The 19,529-nt window shown below is 40.4% G+C and overlaps 1 protein-coding gene across 3 annotated transcripts in view; it reads left to right on the top strand.

The window, feature by feature from the left end:
• The window catches only part of ctnnd2a (catenin (cadherin-associated protein), delta 2a), a 249,594-nt gene that overhangs the window by 206,548 nt on the left and 23,517 nt on the right, over positions 1-19,529 (top strand). For all 3 annotated transcript variants that reach the window (XM_063483875.1, XM_063483876.1, XM_063483874.1), the window contains exons 17-20: positions 411-593; positions 3,266-3,439; positions 6,796-6,946; positions 18,795-19,041. In XM_063483875.1, coding sequence (XP_063339945.1) covers positions 411-593; positions 3,266-3,439; positions 6,796-6,946; positions 18,795-19,041 — 755 coding nt within the window. The remainder of the gene's footprint in view (positions 1-410; positions 594-3,265; positions 3,440-6,795; positions 6,947-18,794; positions 19,042-19,529) is intronic.

Below are 19,529 nucleotides of genomic sequence, written 5' to 3'. Positions count from 1 at the left end.
TGTCATTTTTCCTCATTTACCTGAGTTTCTGCTAATCTCATTTCAAAGTCAGAGCTAACAATATGCAGAAGAATATTACTTGTGAGATTATTGTTGTTCTTTCCTTTCCCTCTCCCTCTCACTTGCCGTCCCCCTCCCTGTCTTTCACCCTCTCCATCTGTCTGGCTCCTGAGTGCGGGTGGAAGGCTGATAGTGTAAAAGTGAGAGAGTGGGTGGTTTTTATTACCGTGCTTTGAATTTGAGTTTGCTCGGTGTTTTCAAGCGAGATGTTTCATTAAATGGCATCAAACACAAATCTTCAATCTCAACCTTTTTTTTTTTCCATTTAAACCTCTCCCTTTATTGATCTCATCTTATTTCTCCCCACCTTCTCTTCCGCCTTCATCTCTCCCATCTCGCTCTGTTCGCAGACTGTGGAGAACTGTGTTTGCATCCTGAGGAACCTGTCATACCGACTGGCTGCTGAGACATCTCATGGTCAGCAAGGGGGGTTGGAAGAGCTGGATGGCCTGCTTTGTGATGCCAATGGTCGCGATGGAGAGAGCTCCGGTTGCTGGGGCAAGAAGAAGAAGAAAAAGAAGGGCGCTGACCAGGTAAAGACAGAAAATAGGAGCTAATCAGATGATGTGAGCAAGTTAAAAAAGCTTTTTAAAAAAATACATTGAATGTCTGAAACCTGCCACACATCCCTTTCAGCAGGGATCTGCAGTAAAATGCAGATCAGTTTCTCTTCAAGGTTATCTGATAAGCATTGGTTTCTTTTCAAATTAACTGGCTCGTGTTAGGTTTTATTTCTGCTCTTTAACTTTATATATAATTGAGTCTTTGCAACCTCAACTTTCCTTTAAAGGCTTCAACACTCAGCTTCTCTTAATTTCCTAAATACCTAAACACAGACACAGGCTTAAAGTATGCAAACACAGACCTTACTTACATCTTTCAGAGCTAACCGGATGGACCAGAAGTGAATTTGAGGCCCAAACCAAACTAGATATCAAGAATATGTCTCTATTTTATTTGTTGCTGACCAGTGATGATCCATTCAATGCTCTGGCAAAGCTGTGTTTAAATGAAATGAAAATATTAATAAACTAAATTTGAAAAGAGTTTGATGCCAAATTTCAACCATCAAAGCAAAGCAGTCAGTACTGCCAGGAGGGAATACACACTGATGAATAGAGGGATAGATAATGGAAAGTAGCAAAAGGTCAAACCCCAGAGGTATACACTATAAAACCCTATGAAAATGAAGCAGGGATAGTAGTTAGTGAGAGGCTGACAGACTGAGAAAGTCTAGAGTTGAAGCCAAGAGAGAGAGATAGAGAAAACAAGTTAAGATTGGAAGATCAGGGAGCCTGAACTTGACCGAAACAATCCTAATGAACTACTGGAAAATGTTTTCCTGGAATTGTTGATATTTTGTGTAATTGGCATTTTTTTAGGTATTTAGTAGTCTGACTATATGACTTCACTTTTAATGTATTTTAAATAACTGATATAAAAGGCACGCCTGATTTAATTGTGCTAATCTCTTTTGAAGGTTTTCTCCTATTGTGTTGCTGCTCTGCTTTCAGGGTTTCTGATGTATTTGAATTGATATTGTAGCGGTGCAGGTCTGACCACTTGTACTGCAGGATTAGCACGGACCTCAAACTTTCTCAAAAAAGCAAATGTGTTCAAGCCTGTAGACAAGGCAGCGGGCCAGCATGCTTGTTATTCCTTGATGTTCACAGGGTTTTTGCTCTGTGAATTTTTCCCCCAAGGGGAAGGCTGTGATCATGGAGTTCTTCTTCAACATCCAAACGCATTTCAGGGAGAAAAGTTGGCACAGATGTTTTTGGACACACTAACACATTCTTTTTTCTTCATTCATCTTATTCACTGAACCCTCTATTCCCCCACAAATCGCTCCTCTTCTCCAAAGTAAAACTTAAGTTGAAGATAAAATATTTTGACAAAGTGGAGGAGATCCAGCTTGCATCACAGATGCAAATAAGCAAATACTCAAAACAGGAAGTCCAAGATGAAAAGGTTAATAACACCGTACTGAAGTAAATGTATTTTAAAATGCTATTTTAGGGAGTTTAACAACATATATGTGTGTTAAATATGTAGAATGGCTATTGTAAACCATCTGATGCTCCTTTGTGTAGTGCTTTTATCTATGCTTTGAGTTTTATGATTTATTATCAAATCTGTGCATAGATAAAAACAGATAGGGACACTCAGTTGCACACAAACGCACACATGCCACTGTGCTTCTTTCAAGATATACACTAGCTTCGTTTACCTTGAGACAAGAAGAGGAGAGGATGCAGTAGAGCGAAACCGAGAAGGTCGATAGGGAGAGGAAAAACTGAGAACTGGAAAGAGCGGGACGGAAGCAGAATAAGAAAATAGGAAAAAGGGTCAAGCATGCAAGAAAGAGACAGAGAAATCAGGAGAGAGAGGCAGAGAGGGAGAATTAAATGGAGGTAAAATCAGGGCAAGATATAAATGACATGCAAGAGAGAATTAAGAGGAAGAGAAAACGAGAGAGAAAGATGCTAGTGTATGCCTACATGAAAAAGGTGTGGGTATGTCAGCCAACAAAGAAGTTCAGACATCAAGAAAGACTCCTCTGTAATGAAAAAAGGCAAAGATGAAGTGAGAGATAGCTGTAAAGCTTTATGTTTATTGCTCAAAGCAAATGTAGCAGTGAAACATTCTCTCATAGTGTCTTCTCTTTCTGTAGCTCTCACTGTCGTTTCAGATCATGCATCTCCCTTCTATCTAAGCCCTTCAACATCTTTATCGCTATTCAGCCATCCATCACTATTCTTAAGCTGACAAGGAGTGATTTACTCAGTGTCTCTGTAACTTTTCTAATAGGTCAGGGTGTACCAGGGACAGTGCATTTCGCTTTTCTCATGTGAATTCAGTCACTCCGACATAAAAAATGTGTTTAGATACAAAAGCGAGTTCGTTCAGATTTCATATGCAGGTTTTTATAGAATCACTGTAAGCTTTACATGGAAGAACAGAAAAAGGAACATCCTACGATTTCACAGTCACTTATTTCTCCTAGAATTGGTGAAAAATGTCATTAAAATGTTCAACCACACTGAAGAGGTGCTGTTTTTTGGTTTTAAACAAAGTAAAAAGTTTCCTAAAGGGTAAAACAAAATGTGATTGTGGGAATGGAGTTAACGGTTTCCTTAAAGTATTTCTTCATGAATATAAATTAACATAAAAAAGCTATTTCACTCTGTCTCATCTCTCACAGTGGGATGGCGTGGGCCCCTTTCCCGACACGGCGGAGCCCCCCAAAGGAGTTCAGATGCTGTGGCACCCCACCATCGTCAAGCCCTACCTCACCCTGCTGTCTGAATGCTCCAATCCTGACACTCTAGAGGGTGCAGCTGGGGCTCTGCAGAACCTGGCTGCAGGCAGCTGGAAGGTAATGCTAGATTTGAGATGCTTTTCAAAATTGTTTGCCTTGTTATATTATATTTGTCAAATATAAATTGTCGAATTATACAACCTCAGATGAGTATACAACTGCAAGTGCAGATGTGTTTAGCTTGTCCTAACACACAGTGGCTGTGCAGTGAATGCAGAGACACGCTTTACTAATTGTACACAGGTCTTGTGCTCTGAAAAAACATAGATAAAAGTGCATATTCACATTATATGTTGGACAAAATACTTAAGTATGTATTTATAAGCTGAATGTGTGGAAGTAAACTGTGTGAATATGCATGCCTGGTGCCAAGAGCTTCATTGTACACAGGCAAATGCAGCAAAACCTATGAAAAGTCTTCTGCTTCCATAACCACATAGGTGAAAAAAGGTAATTTTCTTTTGAATTAATAATCTTTTTACTCACTGCAGCATCCTGCTGACTTTAAAATATTTTGAGTTCGGTCTCATGTTTTTATGTCTTCTATGTAATGCAGTGTTGCACGTTGCTCAGTAGGAATGTAATTACTGTAATAATGTAAATGCTCCAAACCTGTACACACAGGGAGTAGAGCCAGGGTTCAACAACAGGCAACCGACGGAGGCAGCTAGATGGTAATAATGTATGAGTCATGTCATATTGGAGAGCACTGGTGGGGGCAGCTGTAGCCTTGAGGGAGGTTTATATAAGGGTAAAAGGCAGAAAGTGTGTGGGTATAATCTTAGCTTGACCTTAATAAAATAAAATAAAAATATAAAAAAAACTGTGCCAGACATTGTTGGTCATAAATAGACTATATGAGAAACTTAATGGAAGTATTTATGTGATCCAAAAAATGCAGTTTATGAAAATATGAACTCAAGAGGGAGTGACAGACAGGGGAGACACTGTGAGAGTATGCTTCAGTGGACCTGTAGATGTGTATGGGATGTGTTTGTAACTCATTTTGAGTTGGTATTTCCATCGACAGTAGAGTAGACAGACAGTCGGAGCATGACAGGTATAGAAGAGGGGGTCTCAAGAATAATCAAGGGTGGAGGAGGAGAAGGAAATGATGGGGGTGGACTGTCTTAAGGGAATCACACGTTTGAAACTCAGCATAAAAAGTAAGGAAATTTGAATTTGGTAGATTCTTCTTTGTTGTAACAATGCTTCTTGGCAATAAATCTTATACTATTGAAAAGCCAGTGTATTTCCCCTTAAATGGCACCACCTTTGTAAGGAAAATCCGGTTGTGAGTTGACGTTATTGACTCTTTGTTTTGAGCTTGTGGTACCCCAGGTGCTGACAAACAGGTGCCTGATTGTCAGCACCTGTGAACAAGGACACTGCTACAGCGGTCAGTTGGTGTCTGCTCTAAGCACTCCACATTTGACTGATCTGGATGGGGCCTGTGCCATAGGGCAGCTTCAAGTTAAAGGCCAAGTTCCATATAACAGGGAATTTTGGAGACAGGCCATGAAGTTGGTGTCTCAAGAAAAGAACACCACTAGAAGACTGTTTCCTCACCCCGTCAGCACTTTGGAACCATAAGCAGTTTTCTACAGATTTGTAGTCTTGTCTCTCAGGACCATTTGGTTGACGGCTCTCTACCCAGACTATCTGGAACAGACTGCACACTGCCAATCTCTGGTCTCATAGGGCTGCCAGAAGGCCTGCAATGACTGCCCTTCATTGCGCTGGTGTAGGGAACGTGCTGACATCAGTGCATGTTGCTAACACCTGAACATGTGGATGAACTTTATGTTCAGTGATCAGTCAGGATTCTTCCTACAGCAGTTGGATTGTAGGGTCAAAGTGTAGAGAAGATATTGCTGCAGTCTGGGACTGAACTCTTCCAAGAATACCCTCGAAGATCGCCCCCACAGAGCGTGGCTTAACAGAGACTACCCCCAGAATACTGCAGTCCTGACTTCAACCCCACTGAACACTCGTGGGATCAGCTTTTGCACACCATTCATGCCAGAGTGACCAACACAACCATGCTGGATGACTTGCAACAAATGCTGTTTGAAGAATGGGAGGCCATCCCACAGTAGTGTGTAACCAAACTGGTGACCAGCATGAGTTTGAGGTGCCACACTGTTATGGCTAATGTCATGCTAGTCTGTTGTTAGATGAATAAATTATTAAATTTCCAATGTGTCTTGTTTATTCATCCTTCAACATTCAACCCAATAAATGAAACCAAACAAGTGTCAATAGCAGAGTAAACTGTTTTAAGCAGAAAAGATTTTGCAAATTTTTCATGGGTGCAACCCACACACTCAACTCTACTGCTCAACCCACAAATGCATTTTCCTTACAAATGTGGCACCATTTAAGAGAGAATAAACAGGCTTTCCAACAGTGTAAGACTTATTGCCAAGAAGCACTCTTAGAACAAAGAAATAATCAACCAAACGCAAATTTTCATTACTTTTTGTGTTACGTTTATTTTACAAGAGCCTAACTGTATGAACGTGTGTGTGTGTGTGTGTGTTTACATGCGTGCATTGTTCTGTTTTCTGTTGTTGTGTCTTTAACTTCATTGTCAGTATTCTTATAATTAAATTAGAGCTGCTAACAGTTTGTGAAGAATTAGCGTTGGCACACTAAACTCTGCCCACGTAAGTCTTACCAAAGATCATTTCAATCCAAGGGTAAAATATTTCCTAAAATGATCATATGAAGAAACACAGTTTGTAAACAGAACTGTGTTTTAACCTTTACATGCTGTGGAAAGATCAATTATAAAAGTGACAGAGACTTTCAGCCTCACACTTCAACCACTTCTACCGATTCTTGGGCGTTTCAGTACCTCCCCAATTGTCTGCAATTGACCCATAAGGCAGATGCATTTGAGCTGTTCAGGGCTGAGTGGCCCATTTGAGGGTACCTTGATAGTTGTTGAGGGAAGATAGAGAGGTCTCCAGGCTTAAAACTCCTCTGGTTGGTTCATATAATTCTCCCTCTCACAGTATATTACTTGTGACACAGCGTAATACGTCAGTTGCTGAATATAACATCTCCTATTTGACCACTGAGCTCTTTCTGCCTCTTTCCTTTTTTTCCTACACTAACCACTTTACTCAAAGGAAATCTATGGAGTGTAAACAATTTCATATAAAGCACCCATGATGATTTTATTAAGCAAAACACTGTTATCCTAATTTCACACCACAGTCTCTTTTTTTGGTGTCTTTTTTAACATGGTACTAATTAATTTTTATTTTGCTGGTGCTCTTCTATTTAACTTTTATTTAAAATCCTCCTGTGCAGGAGTTTAAGTGTAAATGTACTCCTCCTTCTTTACGGTCGTTGGACGTTAACACTGTTAACACTAACTCTTTCCACTTGTGTTTTCCTGTCAGTGGTCAGTGTACATCCGTGCTGCTGTCCGTAAGGAGAAAGGCCTTCCCATCCTAGTGGAATTATTGAGGATAGACAATGACAAAGTCGTGTGCGCTGTCGCCACTGCTCTCAGAAATATGGCTTTGGACATCAGGAACAAGGAGCTCATTGGTGAGTACTGATAAAAACTTATCCAATGGGTGGGGGTGAGGCACCAATGAAATCACGGTATTTGTCACTGGCTTTTTTAATCTTACAAACGTTGGATGCACGTCATTAATTTAATCTCAAATGATATTCTGGTCTGTTCTGGCTCACCTGCTATGAGTCATGCGAGCCAAGTGGAGAATGTTGGTGAGCTGTGTAATTTTGACCAATTAAATGGTAGTTAATGATGTTAATGATAGAGAAAATTAAATTTGCAATTAAGTGCGTATAATGAGCTAAAATTTGAACTTTTCAACTGTCGTGTAATAAGCGCATCATGTTTGGAAGTGTCCTGCTTATGGAGATCATATAAAACATATAAGAGGTTGGCTTGTTCTGCTATGTAAGTCGAAGAGCAAAATTGCAGTTTTTTTCTAAATGATTAAAATACTTATTTAACTGAAGCAAAGGTGTGTTTGTTGGTGTGAGAAAATTAGACTAAGAAATAAAGTGCAGTAAAATAAAGGGGTAGTTGATATGTATTTGAAAGAGATGGGCTGAACAAAGCAGTAGAGTGGGAGAGAGCAGAAGAGACAAGCAGATCAAAGGCTTGCTTTGGGCTTTGAAAAGTACACAGTGGTAATGAGTGAGCCTCAGTCAATCTGGTAGCATCAACACATCTAGGGAGTAGAGATCACTTCTTAACCTGACGCATTAAGACACTTGTACTCTATATTGTGTGTGTGTGTCTGTGTGTGTGTGTGTGTGTGTGTGTGTGCGTGTGTGTGTGTGTGCGCGCGCGCGCGTGTGTGTGTCATCCTTTTTACACATCCTCGTCTTCCTATATGTGCCTAAACAAACACACACGTGAACATAAAAGCATATAAATGCATTTGTTTGATATCACTTCTCTTCCTCTACTATCTTGGGTAATCTTAGCTTCCTAATGGGCTCGGTGGTTCCTATAGCAACCCCGCTACCCTCAGTTTCAGATGAGGGGTCTCTGGTGCCTCTGTGGTTTTGCAGTGTTGTTAGAACAATGGGGAATGCCACCGGCAAAGCTCAATACACCCCCTACTGTGACGGTCTGGCTGGCACACAACGGGGGGATTACAGATAATTGAAGCCTTAGCATAGAGACATCTGAATGGATTTGAATGATTTTTGTTTTATTTTGTTGCTGTTGTTTATTCAATACACCTACAAATATATCATTAGGGAATTGGATAGCAGCGACCTTACAGCTACATTAATTTGTATCCCTGTGAAAAACAATCCAAGGCCATTGCATGCCGCTCTTTTTTCAGCCTTTTTTGTTGCTCTCCACCTATAGCAGTAATTCCAGACACTAGCTATCCATTTCCATCGGCTTATCCAGCGTCGCCAGGGGATGGAGCCTGCCCCAGCTGTCATAGGGCAAGAGGCAGGTTACACCCGGGACAAGTCATCAGTCTATTTATTGCAGGGCTAACAGAGAGGGATGGACAACCACTGACGCTCACATTCACACCTTCACTCCAATTTAGGATCAGCAGTTACCCTAACACGCATGTTTTGGACTGTGTGAAGAGGCTGGGGTACCACTACAGGCAGGGAGAACATGCAAACAGAAAGGCCACATCCAGCCACTGAATTTGAACCCAGAACCCACTTGCTCTCAGACAACAGTGCACCACTGTATCCCACTTAAAAATACAAAGTATAAAATGGAGTGCAAATAAATTAAGCCTTAAATTTAAATAAAGGTATGTCAAAAAAACAACAAATCAGTAATGGTTAAGGGCATGTTTACCATTTTGTTGCATAGGACTTGCTAGGGTTTTTGGAGTTGAGGAGACTGGTAATTTTGAGAGTAGAGTTCAATATATCCCATGTTTTTTTTCTGATATATCTAGGATTTCAGCTGCCCCATTGTTTTATTTTTGTTTAATACTTTAACTAAATATTTTCAATAGGTGGCAGGTCTAAGCTGGAGTACACACCCTGGACTGGTCGCCAGCCTGTCATTGGCAGTTTAAAATCACCAATTAACCGACCAACCCTAACTGTGTGGGAGAGAACCCACACAGACACGGATGCAAAATTACACACAGAAAGGCCCTGAGTGGATGATGAATTCAAACCCAGGACCTCCTTGCTGTGAGGCAACAGTGATAACAGTGCTGCCCAAACCAAAACTCCAGGAATCAAAATAAACCATCGCCACATAACCCAGAATACAAAGATACAAAAATTAAACTAAACTCGAAGGCATATTAAGAAAAGAAGAGACCCAGAGGCTCTAAATCAAAGACTCAAAACATCAAAACTCAGATTACAACCAAAACAGAGAATAATTTATGATAAGCCAGAATTTAGAGTCCAAACACACTCCACAACCATGACAATAGAAATTTTATGCATCTGACAGATGCATGAGAACAAAAAAATACAAAATAAAGTCATAGGCCTTTAACATAAAAGAGGACTTAAGAAGATTTTGCTGGAGTTTATAGACTGAAAATATTGGAAATACGGGAAATATTGTGCCACAAACTACATAAAGCTGCAGGGAGGGGTGCTGATTCTCAGTGGGTCTATCAGACACAGCAGACACCTTCTCAGGGATTTTTAAAATTAATTACTACATCAATTACATTTAGAGTGATGGTACGCTGACTCAGGTCAGCTATCTTAAATCACGGAAGTGATTTCATAATCATTATCCGTTAAAAGACAAATGTCTTGTTCTTAACAAATAAGGCAGAAAGACAGTCAGTGTCAGTGGCACCTACTGACAAAAAAGTTTCCTAAAAGCAGAGAAGATTGAGAGCGAGCAAGTGAAACAGGAGAGGGAATAGTAAGGGTTGAGCCTTTGCTCTTGGCAAGGTGTAAGTTGATACATGTTGACAGAAAAGAGGCAGAGGCCAGGCACTCCTGAGACAAGCCCCATTTGGCCAGTGTTCAAAAACTTTATTCACTACAGTGACTCTAACCTCTGATTCAGACACCTTTTTTACTTTACACCACATACTTCAGTAAAACAACAGTTTAACCTGAAGCGACAAAGTGATTTCACAGCGCAGTTTGTTCTGTCTTTCTAAGATCAAAGTTCCAGCCAATTATAATTTCATTTTGCATGGCTAATCTAGAGAAAATCACCTCTTTCTAAAAGCAAAAGCCAAATCTTCGGCTTATAAAACTCGTGTGTCATAAGCTGTTAGTGCCGGTAAGTTTGGCAGCATCACCATGGGGGAGTGGTAGTTTGCGTGAGAGCTCAGCAGTGCGAGCGGAGAGAGAATCATCTTTCGCATACAATAACCTCAGTGTCAAGTCCTCTGGAAAGCTCTGTGATTGGATAAGAGCAAGACAAGCGAGAGGGAAGGAGCAAGAATCGAGAAGGTTTGAAGAAAAACGCAAAGAGGGGCCAAGTCAGGCTAAAGAGACCGAGCAGAGAGCGGTGGAAAATGAAACAAGAGGGAAAAAAATAGAGAGCAGTGACAGCTAAGACCTAACTGCATATGTATGCTTATATTCCAATCCCCCTGTAATGTGATTTAGTAGCATATTGATGTCGCAGAGAATCATTCTTCTCATCTGTCAATGTTTTTGTCTCTCTCCTGATTTCACCTCCTTCATAGTTTTTGATTTGCATAATGTACTGTACGCCTGTGTAGCAATAAATGAGGCCCATTCACTGCTACACTGTCTGTCAGTGCAATTCCTCCCCATTTACTTACAGATGGTAATTTGACACACATGAATTGGGAACAGCTCTTGAATGCCAAAAAGACACTGTATTTTCTCCAAATACACCAACCATTTAAACACACAGGCAATGCTTGTAACCACATTCAAAGGTTAGCATTTCATGGAAATGCAATGAATGCAAACATGTGTTTAAGAAATTTAATAAATGAATGCCGTTGCACAAAGTGAGCGGCCTCAACTGCAACCTGTAATCAAGTTTCGGCGTGAGGGTTTGCAATTCAATTTGATTCCAAACACAAATTCCTGCTGCAATGTGGGGTTTTTAAAAATATGGGACTTCTGTGAAACTGTTTTACTTATTAAACAAATTATTGTCTTAGTTTTTCGTAAACGCATTGAGACTTTTAAGAATTCTTTATAGTGATGGACATGATGTGCACATACGGCAGAAAAAACTCGCTCCAAGCAGAGAGTACAAAAAGGCATGAAAATCTATCCAGTCAGCGTGTGAATACCAGATTTGTTGGCTTCCTTTCTGCATCTGGTCTAGAGTAATTGACCCCCAACATCAAACAAAGCTCTCCACTTGAAAGTGGCTCCAAAGCGCCTCTCTCACATGAATCAGCGGGTGCTTGTTGTGGTGCACACCTCAGCTTTATCAGGATGTTCTCTTGTTGTCTTGTTTAACCCTTTTCAAACACCCTGGCTTTAATCAGCCTGATGCAGTGGTAACATTATGCAGACACAGTTTCGCACTGATATTCCTCGTGGCTGAATGTAAAGAGAGAATGTCTGGAATCACGTCAAATAAAAACACCCTCAGAATAGGGATAAAGCGATCATCTTTCTGACTTCTTACTGTTCACAGAAGACAAATTGTACTTTACTCTGATTACAGTAATAAAATCAGGGCTACTGATTTATAATAAAAATGAGAGCAGCTTGCCATCATAAAAGATAACACTGGATGGAAATTGTAAAAGTGGAGTAACAGTCTACTTCCTCCTCTTCTCTTCCTGTTTCTTAGTCCTCTCTTCTTTAACCACACGTCCTGATGGCTTAAGCCTTTCCTCCCACTCTCCCCCATTCGTTTTCACTATACATCGCCACCTTCCTCTCTTTAATATGAATATTACACGCCTTTTTCTCCATCTCACACTTTTCCTTTCCCTCTCTTCCTCTCCACTTTTTGGCTCTCGTTCATTTATCCCACTCCCACACCTTCTCCTCCTCCTCCCTCGTCTTCTCTCAGTGTAGTTTCAGACATGAGCTCATAACGCCTCACCTTCCCTCTATTGCAGCCTCCTGCTCTTTGTGTCTCGCGTTGATGACATCAGTGCTGGGGAGTGTTACTGTGGAAACCAATGTAGTGCGCCACAGGGATGTCACTAATTGCACGATTGCAAGTGTGTGTGTAGGCGTCAGTGTGTATTCGCTCGAGGTCAGCTTCAGGAAAAAAAAAAAAGGGAAAGGTGTTGACAACTCACCCGTTTTAAGCCTTAAATCTAAACATTTTGTTCCAGGACACCGACGTCGTTGTAGGCTGGCTGATTGCACCGAGCAGGGAGGGGAAATTACATTACATGCTTCCTTCCACTTTGCGCATTCCCAGCCAAAGCAAATATTTTTAGATCACCACAGAATGTCCATTTTGTGTTTTCCTCTCCCACGCCAATTTTTACATATTTTTCCATCCCTGCTGTCAACAGACTGCACAATGGTAAGCACAAACAACTTTGCAAAGAAAGCAGGCTGAAAGACAGTGCGGACATGTACACTGACTCACACAAAGTTGACACACACTGTCCCTGTTGCAGCAGCACTTTATGAAATTTCTCCGTCGCCTTTGGGATGAATCTCTCGTGTTCGAGGGTCTGGCATGTCTTTTATCAGCACACTGGCATTCTTTGTCCTCTGCCAGACTGGGAGCATGTCAAGAAGAGAAATAGAAATGGAAAGCAACAAATAGAAGAGAGGGAAAGAAAATACTGTTTGATGATTAGCAGATTTTCAGGGCCTTAAACTTATTACTCCAGGATCTGGTTCATGATCTTTGGAGGTGCACAAACACCTTCAGTTTTGTTCTGTATTTTTTAAGATATATTCAAAGCTTGCTGCTCATGCTTTTCTTTGTGAAAATGTCTCTGAAGAGACCTCCCGGTGTTCATCGCTAAGATTATAGCAGAGCTTTAGCTACCGAATAAAGTAAAGAAATTCTTTGATCTCAGTAAGTGTTAGTGTGTTTATGTTTGAGAGTGTACGTCTTATATGTCTCTCCAAGCAAGCATTTTTCTATATGTGTGCAGAATGCCTGCTATAAAGCCACAGGTTCCTCACAAGTGAAAAAAACACATCCCTGCCTCTCCTCCCTTTATCCTCATCTGACGCTTTCTGTCTCTCATGCTCTTCTTCTCCTACAATTTAAACTGTAAACTCGTCAACTGCAGACATCAAAGACAGACACAAAAGGGTGAGATATAACTGGTGTGAAAAACCAAGCGCAGGAAGCCAGAATAGTTTATTACTGGGAAGCAACAGCATGCCACTTTCCAATTTACCTCCATTTCTGACCTTTTAAACCTGCTGTGTTTCATGTCTGTACTCTCCTCTGAAGCTTATTTATTTATTTGGAAGTTAAAAGGAATACACTTCCTATTGCTGTGGGGAAATCAGCCAGTTTTTTCAGGTTATTCATATTTATTTCTGCCTAATGAAGATTTTGATCGTTTGGCTGCAGGGTGCGTGCGATTGCGGTTTCCACTCCTGTGTGGACATAAACTTCAGTTCATGTGCTTTCCAAACAAGCCATTAAGCAGAGTGTGTGTGTTTCCGTTGGTGATTTAAGTAAGAAAATCAGTATATTTTGTGCCAATAATCATCTCGCATCTCAGAATGACAGCATTAATGTTTACAGATGTCTTCAGGGTTTATATGTTGATGTAATCTTGGTGTATAGCTGCATATTGAATGTGAAATCTGACTGTCTGACATCAAAGGATGTTGCCCGCATCACTTCTATGCTTTCAATAAAGGAATATCCCCTGCAAATAGAAAGCAACACCCTGTTGCTTTGAATCTGGCACCCCCTGTCAATGAGGTGATGTACTGCTGATGAAATCACCCTTGAGACACTGATTCAAATCACACAGATGCACCTAAGAATTACATCTGTCACAGAATGTTTTTATAGTGGCTTCCTTTATATACTTTTTTCTATTTAGACTGCAGTTACCTGTTTTTATTAGACTGCCTGTTTGTACAATAATTCGAGGCACCATAGCAAACTCTTCAGTTGCACATGTAACTGTATTTCCAACGTGTATTCATTTTCCATCATCAAATTCATGCTTTTATGAAAACAGCCATCATCGTCACAAGTCATGTTTGATTTGTTTATTCGAGCGGTAAACTTTCATAGAGTCGTTAGCTTTTATTTAGCCTATAACAACTTCAGAAAACACAGAAGAGGTAAAAAAAAAAATAATGCTGCCAGAAGCTTGTGATACCAGGAAGCATACACCAGCCCACCTTTGGGACCCCGACCCAGTCACTGATAACCGTGTATTAACCATCCTTTATTCTCAGACAGCCAGACGCCACAACCAATCAGGCAGTTTCATCTTTCCCCACATCTCCCTGAGACAATTACCTCCAATTTTACTTCAATAACACTCCCCCTTCTCTGTCAGTAAACAATCAAATCGCTCCATTGTTGAGGGTAATTGGATCTCTTTAAATCAAATCAGCCATTATGGCCCTGATGAAGCACGCCCTGCTCAGCGGGAGTTAGCGACACATGAGGGAATGCAGCACAGGAATACATTACCAGCTCTGCCTCCCAGGTGAAGATAGCTATATTGGAGGAGTTGTGTAATACAGGTTTATTAGACTGTGCCGTGATCAGCACAGGGCTTGTTTCCCTCCTCGAGGACATGTTCGGGGTCTAGCTCACATTTCAGCGACAAAGAAAGTAGATGTAAGAGTAGAGGGGAGATTGCACACTAGCATGTAGAGGTGCCACATTAGGATTTTAAAATAGAATGAGTCACAACCCACTCGTAAAAAAAAAATATCCATCTTAATCCTCTCCTCAGCTCGATTATTTCTTCCGTGTGCGTGCACTTATGATCACTGTGAGATTACATGAAATATTGCTATATAAAGTTTCTGCCTTTGACATTCAGTTTGGCTTCTGGTTGTTTGTACTACAATATGGTGAGTTATTAAACCCATTTGTATCTGTACTCTTTCTAACCATTTCTAATTATCCCTCGTTTAAATACGTTAGACTTAGAAGAGCTGGATTGTATACTTAGTAGTAAGTAAACTCCAGTGCTGCGCTTTAACAAGCGGTATCTCCAGCAGGGTAATGAGCACATCAAAAGATTAAGCTATAAAATGTGTTGAATTTTGTACTGACATTAGGAAAGTGCAGCAACTCCCTCTCATTTATATTAATCTATAATTCATCAATAAGCTTCTTGCAGGCTCTCAGTATCATATGTCTCAGTGTAGGAAAGAGGCCAGATTGTATTTGGCTAAAGTGGCGTCTGAGCGTAGCTTTGCTTTAATTTCGGCTCTGCGATTCATTTCCTCATGCAATATTAATATTTGTTCTATGATAAATGCTGTGAGCTGATAAAAACACAATAAAGCTCCCCAGAGACAAAACATTATCTTGTAAAAATTGGATTCAAAATATAATATGAATAATGTCTTATATATTTCACATCAAAACAGGTAACTTGGAAAAATCCCACAAAAACAGAATAAACAAGTCAAAAACCGAAGCAAACAAACGGAAAGCCAGGTAATGAGCGTCGTCTCGTTTGAGATGAGATGCGTATTGGTGTGTATGCTTAACTGTACGCGTACGTGTCGTCTTGGTGGGTTGGGTGTGTTTGTGTGTATGGAGGATTTCTGTCTCAGCTCTCACTGATTATCGGGATGCAGCCTCTTCCTCTAACAAGACTGTTATTAGAAGGGTTGGAAATAACGAGGACCTATCCGTTTGATTCTTCAGCATTGCATCCGTCTCAGCGCAATGTATATGTAAGCAAAAACATTTGCTTTCTTTCCTGAGTTTCTTTGTCCTTGAGACATTACTTCTGATTGTCTCCATCTTCTACCCTTCCTCTTACAACCTCTTTCCCTCTCTCATTCCTTATAATCTGCTCACTCACAGTCGGTCATGAATGCAGTTTTGGTGAGACTAAGAAGAACACACCTGTGTATGCAAACATGCACACAAGCAGGTGCACGCTCACAATATGCAAGCATTTTTAGGCACATGCTGATGGCATCTTATCAGCACTTCTGTCTATAGGCAGAAAATATTTAGATTAATAGACTCAGATATGCTCTCATTTTGTCATTACTGTTATTACCTGCAGTCAGTCACTTGATAAATTAGTCACTAACTTTATCATACAGTCAGTCACTCAAGGAGTAAATTATCTGTCTGTCAGACAGTGAGTAAATAAGTCATGCAGTCAGGCAGTAAATAATTGAGTCACTCACTCAGAATTTAGTCAGATCATTAAATAAAGCAATTCGCCAGCAAATTAATCAATCATCAGCCAGCAAATCAGTCAAGAATTAGTCTGTGTGATTCAAGTCAGTCAAATAATGAGTCTTCATCTTGGAATGTAGCTTAACTGTGTCTCCACAGCCAAAAGACAATGACCACTTAACCTCGGTTCAGCCTGCCGGCCTGTGATAACACTTGGCCAATTAACTCACAACTCTATGCTTACAGATGGATCTGTGTGTGTGTGTAAGAGAGAGAGAGTGAGAATATTAAATGAACTGGTACTTATATAGTGCCTTTCTACTCAATTTTGAGCACTCAAAGTGCTTTCTACTACAAGTCTCATTCACCCGAACAAAGACACACACTTGATCTCACATTCATACACTGCTTTTATCCACACTAAAGTACTTTTAGCTGACACACACTCACACTTCAAGCGATGCGTCTTAGGGTTCAATATCTTGCTCAAGGATACTTTGATACATGGACAGAAGAAGCCACCTGAGCCCCACCCACCCAGCTCTGTGTGTATTTTAAGCATCGTCATTCGCTGCCTTTGTGAAATCAGAAGTGTGTGACGGAAATGCTTGTTGTGTAAAATCATCATTACTCTTTTTGTACGTGACCGCTCCCTTACAATATCCTGTGCTACGTTATTCTACGATTTCTCTTTTGTCCGTGTTGCTTTGGTGTTCCAATCCTTCCCAAATCTCGACGCCTTGTTAGACATAATATAAGTGAGGGATTTACCGTGAGGCTGTAGGACCTACGTGGATATCACTGTGATGGATTGGTCTGGGGAAATCATTCAGTGTAATGTGGAAGAATGTTTGATAAATAGCAAATAAAGAAAAGACGGGAGATGAGAAAAAGATGTTAGGTTCAGAATTTGCTCTAACTTAATTCCACAACTGAAGAAACCAATCTCTTTGCTGTTATAATTTTTTATTCTAATTTTTTTTCGGTGAAATTTAATAAATTTAAAACAGAACCACAGATCTGCAAAACATTGGACTTCTGATACAAAGTACGGGTTATGCTGAGTATTTAGTAGCTTTATACTGTAGCTTTACTTAAAATGAGTTGTTTAGAAGCTTTTTTTTTTCCAAAACAAAAACCACTTGGTCAAATCCAAAAGCACTTTATTGCAAATTGAGTATTTTGGCCTGAGTTTTCTCTGCTGCCAGAAAGGATGTAATGGCGCGCTTGAAGATGATTCAACAGTTGATTTACGCACTAACAGTAGCACTTACTGTTTTCATCTGATCCAGCACCAGTGGGAGACATGCACTTTTATGAATTTTAAAGGGATGCATGAGTCACGTCGGGGAGCCGTTCATTATCGAACCTTGTATACAAAGAAAGTGGTGCGCTTTGTCACTTCCAGCAAAACACGTCATATAGGGGGTACGCACTGAGTCATCCGTGTGAAGATGTTCACTTGATTGAAGTGCACCTCTTTGTGAGTGCTGTGGAGCCAAAGGCTAATCCTCGTCTTTCTGATGGTTGACTTTGTTAAAAATTAACCACATTTCATCTATTGTTCATTATTCAGTATTCACCCCTGTGTCCACGCTGATTGTTCTTTACATGAAACATGACCTGTGGGGTATGTCTCAGGGGTTCAGCCTGACTCAGGCGTTACTGACAGGTTTTATGATGGTCAGTGCGTTTCCTACTTTTTGACTGCTACTCATGTTTGATTCATGCCTACCACCACCTTAGTCAGCACAATCACTCCTCATCTGTTCAATCCCTCAGCTTCTCGTCCTCATCACGTATTTGCTCTGATAACTTTGGATCTCTGATATTGGCCCATGTCTACAGTCATGTTAATATTTTGCTCCGCGGTGACTTTCTGAATGGAAGATTCAGAAATTATTGTTGACATTTGAATGCACGTCATCGAACATTTCTCATTTAAACGATGTTTTCTGGAATTTCATTCATTTTTATCACCTCTCGAGTGGCTCCGTTATATAAAAGATCCAAGGTTTGATTCCAGTAGGAGACACAAATCTCTTTGGGGTTGTGTTAAGAAAGGCATCCAGTGTAAAGACTCTGCCAAATCAAACATGGGCAGATACCTGCTGTGCAACCCCTTGTGAATAAGGAAGCAGCTGAAAGTAGCTATATCACTTCTCAAGTCTCTTTGAGCTAACTTGCACAAGAACGTTACTGACTTCCTCTGTGGGTGAGCTTAAATTACAAGTATTGTTGGCAGCCTAGATTTTAAATACTTTCATCCCCATCTGTTTCACTTTCTCATAATTCATGTGCTTCCTATCTGACATCTCCTGTACTTCTTAATTACACCCTCTTTCTGTAGCTTCGATCTCGCCAGTTCTTTGAATGTCAGTTTTTTAATATGCCAGCCTTTTCCCCGAAATACCAAAAGTCGCCCCTTTTATTGGAATTTCAGCAGTCCTGAAATTAGTGTATGCATCAGAGGATTTGCAGTGTGCCCTCTGAAGCCGAAGTTTTATGGAGTTTTTTTTTTTATCTATTAAGTGGTTGTATGTGATATTAACTTAAAAAAAAATGTTGTCCACAAAATCCAGTGACTGTCACTCAGACTTGCTTCGAACAAAACTGTGTGAAGATTAAAAGTTAATAAGGATTCCTGTTCCTTTCTTTCATTTTCTCCAGGTAAATATGCAATGAGAGATTTGATCCATCGGTTACCAGGCAGCAGCAGCAGCAACAATAACGCAACCAGCAGTGGGACCTCTGGAACCACAGGCCCTCCCAGCAAGGCCATGTCAGATGACACAGTGACTGCCATCTGTTGCGCACTGCATGAAGTCATCACCAAGAACATGGAAAACGCAAAGGCTCTACGTGATGCCGGTGGCATCGAAAAACTCATCGGCATTGCCCGCAGCAAAGGAGACAAGTGAGTAACTACTAAATTTTAAAAATGAACATTTAGATATTTGTACTTCTACCAAAAACTGCTTAGTAGTAAACATCGGTTTATTTTACACTATAAGATCTGCATCACGAAATGCCAAAATACCACATCTTCTACAGCACTTTAGATACACTATTATCTAAAGGACAGTATGGGATAGACCCAAGCACAATGGGGGAACAACTTCTCTATGAAAAAAAACAATGCTGTATTTTTTATTCAACGAATTCAAAAATTCAGGAGTATAAAATCCTCAGGATGAACTAAAGCCAAAACAACAAACAAACAGAACTAAGCATCAACACAAACTCAGATGACCTGCCCGAAAGTAACAAATGAAAAACCATGGGCTTACCTCTCTAGTTTGTTTTCTCCTGTTTTTAGCAAAGCAGGAGAAAACAAATGGCAGCTCACCCCTACTTACTCCTTCTCTCCTTCTAGACACAGATGTAGCCACTTGAATGACAAAG

Source organism: Pelmatolapia mariae, linkage group LG9, assembly GCF_036321145.2.
Source record: "Pelmatolapia mariae isolate MD_Pm_ZW linkage group LG9, Pm_UMD_F_2, whole genome shotgun sequence".
NCBI classification, from domain to species: domain Eukaryota; kingdom Metazoa; phylum Chordata; class Actinopteri; order Cichliformes; family Cichlidae; genus Pelmatolapia; species Pelmatolapia mariae.
Note: the sequence above shows the minus strand (reverse complement) of the source record. Positions and strands in the feature narration are given on the sequence as shown.